This window comes from Chrysemys picta, chromosome 1 (genome assembly GCF_011386835.1).
Source record: "Chrysemys picta bellii isolate R12L10 chromosome 1, ASM1138683v2, whole genome shotgun sequence".
Classification (NCBI taxonomy): domain Eukaryota; kingdom Metazoa; phylum Chordata; order Testudines; family Emydidae; genus Chrysemys; species Chrysemys picta.
The window spans coordinates 168,895,745-168,909,905 of NC_088791.1; the positions used below are offsets into that span (position 1 = coordinate 168,895,745).

General features: G+C 42.6%; 1 protein-coding gene across 3 annotated transcripts; it reads left to right on the top strand.

Annotated features, from left to right (window-relative positions):
* The first annotated feature begins 1,100 nt into the window (after positions 1-1,100).
* CREG1 (cellular repressor of E1A stimulated genes 1) lies at positions 1,101-13,911 on the top strand. 3 transcript variants are annotated; one of them, XM_042854030.2, is made up of 4 exons: positions 1,101-1,389; positions 6,582-6,701; positions 9,743-9,927; positions 10,511-13,911. In XM_042854030.2, coding segments are annotated over exons 1-4 (579 nt in total). In that variant the 5' UTR covers positions 1,101-1,116; the 3' UTR covers positions 10,512-13,911. The 3 variants fall into 3 exon arrangements, with proteins under 3 accessions (XP_042709964.2, XP_008164566.2, XP_065431169.1); XM_008166344.3 differs by having other exon boundaries at positions 10,740-13,911; XM_065575097.1 differs by lacking the exon at positions 10,511-13,911 and having other exon boundaries at positions 9,743-9,928.
* Positions 13,912-14,161: the final 250 nt, after the last annotated feature.

The following is a 14,161-nucleotide window of genomic DNA, read 5'->3' on the forward strand; positions in this document are numbered from 1 at the left end:
ACATTTAATGTTGATAAATGCAAGGTAACGCACATTGGAAAACATAATCCCAATGATACGTACAGAATGATGGGCTCCATCATCTAAATTAGCTGTTACCACCCAAGAAGGAAAGCTTGCGGTCATTGTGGATTGTTCTCTGAAAGCTCTGCTCAGTGCGCAGCAGCCATCAAAAAAGCTAATGGCGGGCTAGGAACCATTGGGAAAGGAACAGACAATAAAACAGAACCGAGCATAATGCCGCTATATAAAGCCATGGTATCCAGGGGGCAGCCCTACCCCCTGCTGTAGGGTGACCAGACAGCAAGTGTGAAAAATCGGGACGGGGTGGGGGCGGGGGGTAATAGGCTTCTATATAAGAAAAAGCCTCAAATATCGGGACTGTCCCTATAAAATCGGGACATCTGGTCACCCTGCCCCCCGCTGTGACGCCAGCCTGGGCCAGCGCTGGCAATAGCCATGCAAAAAAATTCTAGAGGGGGCAGGGCGCTTCCAACGGAGACCCGGGCACCGAACGCCCCCTGTAGCCTGGGCCCGGCTGCTGCAAGGAGAGGCAAGAGCGAACCGCAGCAGCTCGCGCGCGCCGCCGCCTGGGGAGTCAGTGGCCTCGTCGCCGCACAGCTGCCCCGCCTTCTCCCACGTGACCAGTTTGTTTATGTTTTACCTAACCAGTAGCTAGGTTTGTGAGTGCCACTCACTCCGCCCCAATCCGCTTTAATCCCGCCTCCGCCCGCCCAGTGCGAGTTGTTATTGGAAGGAATTCCGAAGGGGGCTTTATTCATTGGCTGACATTTGAGTGACTCTTTCCGCCGCACAGAGCTGGTGCGAGAATCGGGGATGTTTACAACCGACTGACTTCATGCCCATTCGCCCCGCCCTCTGGCAGAGCTCATTGGCGGACATGAGAGGGCGGCGTGCGCCCATTGGCTGAAAAAAGAATGACCACGCCCCACTGAAGTGGGTATTCCATACCGTTGCGCCTCCAACGCGCCTTCATTGGTGGAGACGGGCGGGTGGTGGGTGCCCATTGGCTGAGAATGGTGTGGCCCCACCCCTTCAGGAGGAAACCGCTTGGCCACCAGCTGCAAAGCAGGGTTAGTTACGATCTTAGTTACGATGCGGCTGCAGCTCCTGCCCTGGGCGCTGCTGGCGCTGCTGGCCGGCGGGGGGGCCGGGATCCCGCCGCACGACGACGCGGCGCGCGTGGCCCGCTACGTGGTTCACCAGTGCGACTGGGGGGCCCTGGCCACGCTGTCCGCGCGCGAGCCGCTGCGGGGCCGCCCCTTCGCCAACGTCTTCTCGCTGAGCGACGGGCCGCCCGGCCCCCGCGGCAGCGGCGTCCCCTACCTCTACCTCACCGCGCTGGAGGTGTCCGTGCAGGACCTGCAGGTGAGCGCGGGGCCGGGCGCTGGGACCCGCCGCCCCGGCTGGAGGAGGAGGGTCGCAGCGGGCGATCGCTGACCCCAGTCCGTGCAGTGGGGTTCGCGTCTGTGTTACTGGACCATCCCGCCCCCCCCCACCCCGGCGGGGCCATCTGCCCTCTCCGCGCGCCCCGGTGCCCCTCAGTGAGTCAAGTGCAATGACCGAGCTCGTCTAGGCCGGTGTGTGTCTTCAGTGCCACTCAGAGGGGATAAAGCTTGATCTAGCAGCAGGGGGGACTGGGTTCCCTATTTCAGGCTACCTTTGAGCATGCCCTTCCTCACCCTTTTGTGAGTGTTGTTATACCCCTGCTGCGATATCCTGTGTACCCATGGCACACATGCCAGTTGTGATACGCACGAGAGCTTTGCTCACACTGAACGGGTCTCAAGCATGCCAAGATTGCCAATTTTCTTTGAACAATAAAGGAAGTGTATATTGAGATCTGTCTTCATTTGGATGTTACTAGCACACATCCTTGCCCAACAAGTTCCATAATTAGTGATAATAATCAAGTTAATAATCATCTTATGGTATGGGGAAATGGCAAGATGCATCACTCCTTTATCGCAATGATCCTTTGCTTAGCATCCTTGCAAAAGCTGCAAATATTAATGTGTGAAAATTTGAAATAAAAGTAGGGATATTGGCATATGAATTAGCTCAGATATTTGAAAAAACAGTCTAACTTCCTAACCTACTTGCTGCTAATATGTTTGTAGTATGTGATATTTTGTTCAGGAGTTGGAACATTCTTTCCTCTGTGACTACTATGACTTGAGTGCTGATTAAAATAGCCGTTATGGAATACAACATCTGGAAACATCAGAAGTATAATAAAGTGAAGACAGTGAAGCTGCTAAATGTACAGAAGAGGACTGGTGACTAAAAATATTACAGCACTTGACCAGCAAAGCATCAAGCATTCTGCCCCGGCGGTTCTGTAGATCCCTTTAATGTATCAGTGTGGAATGTTACAAGCAGCCAGAAAAGTAATCTCTAGGCAACTCTCCTCAAACATGTCATGTATCAGGGGGTAGCCATGTTAGTCTGTATCTACAAAAACAACAAGGAGTCTGGTGGCACCTTAAAGACTAACAGATTTATTTGGGCATAAGCTTTCGTGAGTAAAAACCTCAATGTCATGGTCATCTATGACAAAAATGCACCAATAGATGAAACTGCTGAAGCTGTAAGAGGGGGTACTGAATAAAGAAGCAGAGGACTCCAAAAAGATCAAAAAGGGAAGGGTAGGCACCAAATGAGCCACAAAGGACTTGGGAGCTGAAAAATTGGCAGGGTGTGTCTATACTTCAGGAAAACAAAAATAAAAAAACGAGGCAGCTAGTCTGAGCCCGGATTGACTGACTTGGGCTCATGGGGCTTGCACTGTGAGACTAAAAATATCAATGTGGATATTCCCGCTTGGTCTGGAGCAGTGGTGGGCAGCCAGTGGGCAGCATGCGGCCCATCAGGGTAAGCCGATTGTGGGCTGCGAGACATTTTGCTGACGTTGACCGTCCCCCAGCACGGCCCCCCGCAGCTCCCAGTGGCTGCGGTTCGCCGTTCCTAGCCAGTGGGAGCTGCGGGAAGCGGCGGGCGGAATGATGGGCCACGTGAGGGTCACAGGTTGCCCACCACTGGTCTGGAGCCTGGGCTCTGAGATCCTCTCACTGGGTTTGAGAGCCCAAATGGGAACATATGTAACAGGGCTAAAAATAGCCGTGTATGAGTCCAAGTGAGTTGACGTGATTCAGAGTCTTTTGCAGTGTAGATATACCTGAAGAGCTTAAGAGATGCTCAGACCAAATACTTACTAAATTCATTTATAGTTGAAACAAAAGGCATATGAGAGGAGACAGAATAGCAACCACTGAAAGTCCCTAATCCGCTCCTGCCAAACTTCTTTTCTTGGTTTGGTGAAGAATGAACTAACTAGGCTGATTTAGCGCGCTTAAGGCGATAGCAGCAGTTGGTTGTATGTACAATGCAGTAGAGGAGGGGACAGGAGAGGCTTTGTGCACTAGTCACTGCTACCACATCTGTAAATAATTTAAAAAGTAATAGAAGTGTGTCATGATTCCCTCTGGGAGCATGAGATCCAAGAATGAGGAACCAATAGTGATGGGATAATAAAGAAATTATTAAACTATGTAATACCCAGGATGGTGCTACTTATTTTTACATGTCTGCACACACTCAAGTCCCTGCTGAAGAGTGCAGTCTAAAAAACACAGATTTGGAGGAGAATCCAATACATGCTTTCCCCTCTCTTCCCTCCTGTTTTCCTTGTAAAGAAAACTAAAACATGGGCAAAACAAGCATGACGTTTTGTTTTAGCCTTTGCCTATATAACCAATGCCAATTTGCCTCTTGAATTAGCTGTCTGTAGTCCTCACCTGGTATGCTGAATGCTTTGTACTTACCATTTTTCCCTTTTAATTTCTATTTGTAATATTTCATTTATGAAACGTCTGTTTTAAGAAATATGGAGGTTTGATCAAACGCATGTTATGACCCCTGCCTAACTGTTTTGACACTGTTATAGATTTTACTGGTTCAGTAGGCTCTTTCCAATCAGAAAGCTCCCCCACAGATGTTGTATTCTCCTATCTGTATTCTGCTGTTGCAGCACAGAGGTCAACTGTTTGGTTCACCATCAAATAGAGACCTGTGCCAGCAGATAACACCAAATAACTATGACTCAGCTTTTTTGGAGTTGAGTAACTTGAGTATCTGCACTGTCATAGTCTCGTGATGGCAGTAGTTCCATAAATGCAGTGGGAACTTGTATAGTGCTTAGGTCACTTAATTTTTTTTTGCTGAAATAAGCTATTCTAATGGAATTTCCCAGATGCACATTTAACTCTTAGTTGTGTTTGGCGGGGGAGCTGTGAAATATAATGTCAAATGATATTAAATCTAGTGTTTTGAATGAAGACTTCAGGTTCTGAAATCAAAGAAATGCACGAGAAAGTTGGAAACTTAAGCAGACCTACAAAAAGTTTGTGCAGATATCCTTCCTTCTCTAGCTAAAAGCTCTACAGATCTTTGCAATTACAAAACTAAATTCATTTGGGGCCTAATTTATATATGAAGCTTGTCCTCAGGAGATAAAAGCCTTAATAATTTCTACTTTATCAGTTAGAAGACCAGAACTTACTTAAATTTTGCCCTTCTTTGAAGTCCATTACTGCTAATCTGGTAAACTGAAACCAAGCTGAGAGGAATGAGGCTTATCTTCTATTATTGATTAAGCAGACTTGTAAACAAACATGAGTCCTCCGCAATTGGATCTGCACTGTGATGGACTCTTGCCCCTGTGTGGAACCCCATTGACCGGTAGGGCTTTGGATGGGCGTAAGGGGCTGTGCATGTGATTTGACTACAACATTGGGGGGAGGGTGTTATAGTCTTATAAATATTGAAAATGAAGAAGTTCATTCCATGATGGGAATGCAGTTCTTTGAAGCATTCCTCTTCTGCCCCCCCGTTTGAGGGATAACATCGGTTGAATTGTTTGTTTCCTGACATACACTTAAAGCCTGACTACACTAGGGCGTCTTTGCACTGATATAGATGCACTGCTCCATTTTTAAAGCAGGGCTTGCATTAATGCAATGTATCTTGCTTTCAGATGCAACATACCTATACCAGGAATTTGCATCCACATAGCTAATATGGTCAGGACCCATAACCTGTATCTTAAATGCACACTGACTTTTATTGCCTCCACATCTAGCTTTGGAAGAAAAACTGATTTTCCTGATCTGGATTCTTACTACAAAAGCTTCTATGTAAATTCCTTGATGTTTTCAACAAATTAATTAATTTTTTGCAAAATTTAAAAAATCTCCATGCTTGTGTTGACAACCACGAAGTGTGACAAGTTATAGTTAAGGCATTCTCATCATGTCAGCTTTTGGGCCTTTCTAATTTATTCTTGCACAGACACCTGTCATTCTTATTTTTAGGCCAAAAGTGATATATATATTTTTTAAACTAGATAGTAGATATGTTTGTGCTACCAGAATGGAGTTGAGTGCTTTTTATTTTAAACAGTTGAAGTTGCTTTCAAGTGGATTTTTACACTCTTGACTTAAACTGGATTTTTAAAACTAGCTTCAAACGTCGATGGAGTTGAGGATATATAGATTATACATTAAATTCAAGTGTTAATGAGGCCCATTTTTTGAGGCCTCCAATTGTACGTTAGACAAATTTTGCTGTTTGAACCTTCTAAACTGTGGTCTTCCAGACCTATTCAGAGGCCATCTATCTAGGGTTTCAAATTAAGTAGTTTTAGAAGAATAATATAACTAGAATAAGAAGGTGGTGACAAATGTTGGTAACTTTCTTCTCACTAAGCATTTTGGGTACTATCTGGAACTTAATTTGAAAATACCTTTTATGACAATCATTCAGGGATGGGTATTTACCAGAGGTGTTTTTACCAGATAAAATCAAGATTTTTACAACCCCAGGAAAAACTAGTTAGTCCCAGTTTAAGGCATTTAAAAAAACAAAAAACTGTTTCAAACACACACCACATTACATGTAGTTTTAGTTACATATTCAGATTGCGGTTACATAAGACAATAGACTTGTATATTAATTTATGATTGTACAAATAAAAAGTAAAGCAGCAGGGGGTGTAATATTAACATATGTAACTATAATACTGAACATTGGAATGTCTGTATACATATTGGTTTGATATTTTCTCAAAGAAATTATATATATCTATATAGATATATATAGATATATATATCATGACTCATGTCATGCCAGTTTTCAATATTGCATAAACAAAAGTTGAAAACATTAGATGATACAAAAAAACACCAATAATGCAGCGTTATAGGCTTGATGCATGCAGAGTTGTAGACTACAGTCCAGCATTCTGTAGCAGAAGACCAGCTTTGATGTAGTGGGTAGACCGAGCCTATTCCTCAGTTTTGAATGGATGTTTGAAAAGATGCATTCTGAACTTGCTGGACACTGATGCAATTATTTTAAACCAGGTTTAGCCTGGTATTCACCAGTACCTGACATTTCCTGGGATATTGACAACCCTGCAATCAGTTTATTTTAACAAATTTTAGTTATGTAATGTATAGTTTTGGGACAGCTTTGCCAATTACTTACTGCTTGTATTTCAGGTGGATGCAAATGCCTCCCTTACAGTGTCCTTGGCACAGACTCCTTACTGCAAGAAGAAAGGCTATGATCCCCAGAATCCCCTGTGTGCCCACATTATCTTCTCTGGGACTGTTGATAAGGTGAACAACTGAAAGTCTGCACTGAACAGGACAGTATTATGTACAAAGCAATACTCCTTAGTGAACAGAGAATAGAAATTTAAGAACTTCTGTACAGAAGTGTAACATTACATACTAGACAGAAAAGATTCAAACTAATCTAATGATTCAGGCTAAGCTCTTTGACGATATAGCAAGCTAGCTCATAGTTTGCATTGGTAGATTAATTCACAACTTCTGAACAATACTTAAAGTATCATTGAGAGTCTCTAGAGATAATTCTATAGAGCTGTTCTTGGCAGAGCTACTACAGTGAGGCAAGTCTCTAATTTCTGTGGTTCTTTTTTTAAGAACTAACAAATCTAAGCCAATCTTCTGTCAGTGCAAAATAACTTGATACTATTTTAAGTGCTCAGTCCAGTTTTAAGTGACCCAAGTGATTAGGCTTCTACCACTTTGCTTGGTTAACAGCTAGTATGAGGCATAAAATTGTAGGAGTTTAAAGATGGAAAAATTATTGCATCATCTGTTGATCTTCCTGCCGGTGCAGTACAGTATTGTTTCCTACCATTTACTAGTGCTTTTTTCAGTCTAAGTTAGTTTTAGCAGCCTTCTGTGGGACACTAGACTCTCTTTGTCATTCAGCCTACAATTTTCCCTTTAGCATCATCTCATTACTGATAATTATTCCCTCTTAGCAATACCCTAAATAATTCCTTACTTGGTGTTTATGCCCTTCAGATACGTGTACATTATATTTTCACAATCCCTTAATTCACTGTTCCCACATTTAGCTCTCAATCTTACTTTGTAAATCCATTCTTCAGTCCCGCATCATTTTTATTACTCATTTGAGCTCCCTCCAGTTTAATATTTTTTTTGATAATTAAGTGCCCAGAAGATACAACTGCACCAGGAATATTGCATCAGCCATGTAGAAAGGGTCTACTACAGTAGTGGGCAACCTGCGGCCCGTCAGAGTAATCCGCTGGCGGGCCGCGAGACAGTTTGTTTACATTGACTGTCGGCAGACACGGCCGCCCGCAGCTCCCAGTTGCCGCGGTTTGCTATTCCCAGCCAATGGGAGCTATGGGAAGCGGTGGCCACCACATCCCTGTGGCCTGTGCTGCTTCCCGCGGCTCCTGTTGGCCCGGAACGGTGAACTGCGGCCACTGGGACCTGCGAGTGGCCGTGTCTGCGGACAGTCAATGTAAACAAACTGTCTTGTGGCCCACCAGTGGATTGCCCTGACGGGTGGCCCATGGGGCACAGGTTGCCCACCACTTGTCTACTACATCCCTACTGTATGATATGGTACTGCTGCATGTGCAACTGAAAACCACACTGGTCTCTTTTGCTGTTTAGACTGCTTGCTGCTCACTATTACCCATAAATGTCTGTATATCAATGTTAGGCTGGGTAGCAAAATATCTCATAAACTTTGCTATCTGCAGTTCCATCCTTTGTTTTTCTAGTTCAGTTTCTTTCCAGCTTAGGTACTTACTCTTCAAATACTTAGTCTTACTTTCCCTTTTTCTTTTTTATCTAGTCAGGCTGTGCCCTCTTTAGCCTTTGAGGATACAAGAATAAGGGAGATGGCCCCCCAAAATATGCATGATAAACATGTATTTAATACGCAGTAAATTATTGAACCACTGCAGAACTATGTACAAAAGGCATTACTATCAGGCTGCAGTTTGCATAAATGAATAGCTACTGTTGCTGGTTGCTCTCTCTTCAGACAGGGATTTGACATCTTTTGCCAGAGTCTCTGAGCTTTAAAGGAACTAATATAACTTTCTGATTTTTGCTGAAACTTATTTTTTATCCAAATAATGAAGCTACCATCCCTGCTCCCTACCCTGTGTTTCCTAAAAGTTGTTTCTGTATCAATATTAAGTTATCCACTTGAGAAGTAGAATTAAACCAAGTACTGCATCATTGGGACAGTCACCTTTTTCAGCTCTTGTAGAATGTGCTCTATAGAGGTGTCATTTCTAAAGCACACTAATGTGTTGTACATTAATTGCTCCATGTAAACATTGCTGGTGCGCTTTAATGTAGTGCACACGAACAGGGTCTACCTGGACTAATTAATGTGCAATACGTTAGTGTGCTTTAGAAACCGCACCTCTGTAAAGCTCAGTATCCCACCATGTAGACAAGCCTTCGGCTACCATCTCCTAGTCTCATTACAGTGTCTCAAAGATTTATCTATGATTTTCCCAAACAAGGTAGTTTCAGTCTGGGGCCAATCTTTGTACCCAAGCAAAATTATTATCGCTTCTTAAAGATATTACCTTACTATTCTTTGTCTGAAACTAGCTTTTCTCTTATGGGGGAAAGAACTTAATCTGTAGCTGAAGTAGTACTTTATTGTGGCCAGAAGAGCAATGGGAATATCAAATATTCTTAATTTCCAAAGAGATCAAACTAGTAAGTAAACAAGTGTCAGTGGTATCCAGTAAACATACTCAAGAACGCTCCTCTTCTTCAGGTGAAAGAAACAGAGTATCCTACAAGGAAACTTGCAAAGCTGCTATATGGCACTCTATTATTTTTTTTACTCACTATTACCAAATGATTGGTCTCTTCAACAGATATAGTCTTTGGCATTAGTTGATATTTTAAAGAAATAATATTGAATAAATGCAAACTTTCATGGGATTTATCTTTCTCCTCACTTTAAATTGTCATACAGCATCACTCAGGGCGCAGTGCTTTTCTATGGATATTGTTTCTCTCATTGGATAATATTTAATTATAAGAGTTACTGCTTGTTAAGTTCCAGGGGTGATATTTAGAATGGTGGATATACCCATGCTACAGAGGAACTCCTGTTGGTAGATGTATCTAGCTTTCTGGGGCAAACCTTAATCTGGTGAACCCTCCCTGTCTCTGGGTGGATGTGGGGTTACTATAATTTGGGGGGGGGGGGGGAACTTATTTTTTTATCATGTTAGTAGAATATTCTTATTGGCAGTTGATTTAAAATACCTCTAAATTTGTCTTTTACCAATGAAGTTTACATCTTTTGTAATATGTTGCTGGTTACTTGTTAGGTGAATGATACAGAAGCTGTCTTTGCAAAACTGGCATTATTCAGTCGACACCCTGAGATGGCAAGCTGGCCTCGAGATCATAACTGGTTCTTTGCCAAATTCAACATCACCAATATCTGGGTCCTGGACTACTTTGGTGGACTGAAAACGGTGACTCCACAAGAATATTACAATGTCACACCTTAGTAAGTCCCTAAGTTTGTCATATACATGTCTGTCTCATACTTGGAAACTGCAAACTTAGTCTTAGAACAGCCCCATCAGAGACAGCAGATATGAGCTGTCTTGGGTTGTGGGTGTTTTTTGCTTGTTAATGTCTTTCCCCCAAGTGATTTATTAGGTAGATGTTGGTCCCTAGTGTAAAGAAATTGCTGTAATATGAATATTCCTGTTGATTGATCCCCGAGAGACAAAGCTTTCCCTTTAATAGTTTCCTTCCTTTCACCCTTCTGTATGCACTTCTTGGTATGTGAGCAGGAATTCTACCCATTTGTAATCTTAACTGGTGGTGTATCTACTAAAAGTTTTGAAATACAAATGTTTGGAACACTTTCCTTTTTAAGAAGGATCATTATGGACAGTTGTAATTGTACCTCTAACTTAAACATAATTTCAAGGGGGAAGGCTCCTTTAGAAGGAGCAGTGAGAGACAGTGCTGTCTCTTTATTAAGTGCAGAATGGAAAGAAATCTTGTTTGGTGTAATGGTTAAGAATTGTGAGAATACTCAAATGTACTTATGCTAGGGTGTGATTCTTATTGTTTGATAGATCATTATACCGGTTGCTGGATTATTCTGAGGCAGAATCCTCAAGAGTCATACACAATGCCTAAACTCTCTTATCACAATACTGGGGTGTCTACAAGTCCTGCTACAGACCCTTTGTTCTATGGGACAGAAGGCTGCAGGATGAAGTTTTCTTGATATAACTTTTTTTACCTGAAAGCATACCGATACATTCAACCTTAATAACTTTTCTTATTTTTACCCTCTTGTAGGTAGAGGAAAATCCTGGATATTATCGACATACAAACTAACTTCCCGGCCTTTCGCCATGCTTTCTGTTTCAAGGGAGAGTATCTTCTCTTTCGCTCCTAGAGCTGAGTTAATACGGCAAAAAAAAAAAAAATCACAAATGCACTCAATTTTTAATGAGCTTGCTTTGTGTGTACTCCCACATGTTTGTATTCACATCTCACAAACATTTGTGTGGTTGAGTCTATACTAGCAAGAATGATCACACAAGTGAATTTCCAAATCTCATGTGAGTATTCCGGTTGAGGAAAATGTGTTAATCAGGGCATAGCCATGGGTGGGCCACACCCAGGCCTACCCAAATCTGAGCCCGTGTGAATCCCCTCCCTCCCCTGTTCTAGGGAATGGAGAAGGAAATGGAAAGCCTCTGTTCTTTCCTCCTCTCCCTAGCTTTTCTGGATTGGCTAGTAACGGCCTCCCGCAACAGGGAGGGAGGGGGGCTACTAGTAGGGGGAACACAGCTGCCCTGTAGGGTCATGTAAAGACACCTCATAGACCCCAGGGATTGGGGAGGGTGGAGTGCTGTGCACCCAGTGGTGGCAGGGATCAGAGCCAGGTGGCGTCAGCTACAGAACAGAGAAACAGGCGGCTGCTTCTGCAGTGTGGAGCCCCGCCAAGCTCTCTCATCACTGCCCATCTACCATAAATTGGGACCCAGTCAAATTTCTATTTCTAGCTGTGCTACTGATGTTAATCACAACTAATCCGCACAGTTTAAATCATATGTCTGAGCACAAACAGCTTTACAAATATCAATCTGTATGGTTTTAAACAATTATGTCTAATAAATAAGGCTAAGGTTTGGTCATGGGTATTTATAGCAAAAGTCATGGACAAGTCAGGCCCTGAATTTTTGTTTATTGCCTCTGACCTGTCCCTGACTTTTACTAAAAATACCCCTGAGTAATTCTTAGCTGCTCCTAGGGTACCGCTGCTCTGGGGGGACTCATGGGCCAAAGGCTGGCCCCTGCTCCAGCGGCGGGAGCTGACTGCCTCTGGCCACCCGTTGCTCTGAGTCCCCCGGGGGCTGCTCTCCGATGGCCTCTGGGGCCATCCCCGGGGGCGCTGCTCAGCCGGCCCTGTGGTCAGCCACACTGGCCGCTGCAGCTGTGGGGGTCATGGAATCCGTGACAGACTCACAGCCTTACTAATAAATTACTCAAGTTATGATTTGTTGTGGATTGTCTGCATGCAGAAAAGGGCTAAGTTTATCTACAACTACTTGAGTATTAGCTCAGCTCTACACATTTCTGTGCCTTAATTAAATCATTTCTGTTTGTGAGCTCTCTAGAAAGAGAGAACTTCTTAAAATATCAGTTATGTTTTGGGTCATAGTCTTTGGGGCAGAGTAAACTGTAACCAGCTACATTCTGCAGTGTGGTCCAGGGCTGACGACATCTAGAATATGGAATGGACTATTTGCATCAAGATGGAGAGTGAATTGCTGGGAATCTGAAGGCTCCAGGAACCTCGATTGCACATTATTGATGAGTACAGCTGCAGTCTGAAACACTTCCTGTTTGGGTACTTGCATAGCTCTCATCATTGTAATACAGTGATACTCAGACCTCAGTGGTTGAGGAGCCAAATTAGCGATCAACATTACCCAAAAGAGCCATAGTAGTGTGAATTCCTTGTTTCATTTACTATTTTATATAATTATTCTCATTCTCACGGCAAAATGATTGACCAGATAGTCTACAATTGGTTAATAACATAGTAAAAGCATCCTGATTGTTGTTAACTTAGATTTGAAATCACAGTGTTTTAATATCACGTGCTGCAAAGAGCCACAGGAGACACATTAAAGAACCACTCCTGGCTCCCAAGCCTCAGTCTGAGTATCACTGCTGTAGTGTGTCTCTTATGAAAACTAAATGTACCCCTCAGGCTCCTGACAAGTTGCTGACATAGCCTTAAGTTGGGCAAAGCTTAATTCTTTAGAAATAAGATGCTATGAATAGTGAAAATGTCTGATACTTACATGTCAGTTACTAATTCTTCTGCTACTGAAACCTTCACCATATGAATGTTAAATCCAGTCTTCATTCTGGAATTCCTCTTCTCACTCACTCATCACTTACATAGCATTTGGCTTGTGAATTTAGTGTCGGCACTGTGAAAAGGGGGTCCATTAGTTACTGGTAGCGTCTAACTTTTGAATCCACGAAGAAAAGTCTTTTGCTTTATAAATCTAATCAGTTGATAGCTGAACAACTTTATTTTCTCCCAATAATAGAACTGGTTTGTGGGGCACTTTTTAAAAAGCATATAAGGAACTTTTCAGTGAGTAACCCAAAAGTGGGGGGGAGGTTTATGAAATGTAATATAGCTGTTTCATCCTTTGAAGTGGTCTTAGTTCACATTAGCTTATGAAAAACTTAGTTCCTTGCTCTTTAAAAGTGTCCCTCCGTCAAGTGGGATTGAGTTACACAATTAAACCTCTATTTGTGTCCTATCTGATCTCCCAAGTGCTAAGTTCACAAGAAGTGTCAGAAAGGACCACATCAACAGATTCATTTAAATTGAACTCATAATGAGGAAGTATTGTCTGGTGGCTAGAGCAAAGGACTTGAGAATCAGCATGCCTTAGTGAGTCAGTAGCAGGCACAGAAATAGAACAGTGTCCATGGTTAAATTGTGTAACCTCTTCTTCTCTATAGTGTGGCTGTATTACTATTTACTGTATAAAGCGTTGGAAGATTTGTAAATCACTTTGATCATCTCTGATAAATTATCAGTCTGCTGTAGGTAAACTACTCCCTTCCCTTCTTTGTAAAGGAAAAATCTAGCAAAGTTACTACATTTTGAAACACTTTTGGTAAACTAATTGGGAAGATAATTGGGAACTGAGGAAGCTTGCAATTTGGAAATGAGTTGTGTTGGATAGATAATGCTGAATCTAGATGCAGAATGAGCAAATAATTTTATATTAAATGTATATTTTAAAAAATTGGAGAGCTCTCAAGTGACTCTAAATTGTCAGAAGGACTCGTTGCATTCATTGTAATGGAAGTCCTTGGATGCTCTTCTTGTGCTTCAGGAGAGTGACTTATGACTCAATATATTTTATTCTGTGTGAACAACCTCTGGTGCTGGGCATTCGTAACAATTAAAATCTATTTTTATGGTAAATGGTGTTTGGTTTAGTTATTTCACAGGATTTACTAATTTTTTTCCATTTTCCCCATGTTCTTGCCATGTAGCTGTTGCTCCTGGATATATCTTATTTGCCAGAAGGAATGGGGGAGCTGCTCTGTCAAAGCCTGACTTGCCCTAATCTATCTGACTTTATGCCTCCATCTTCCTTATTCCTTCCCTACATTAATGCTGTCACTTTTTGGTGGTCTAAAGAGCAATCTGATCTGATCTGATCTGATCTGGG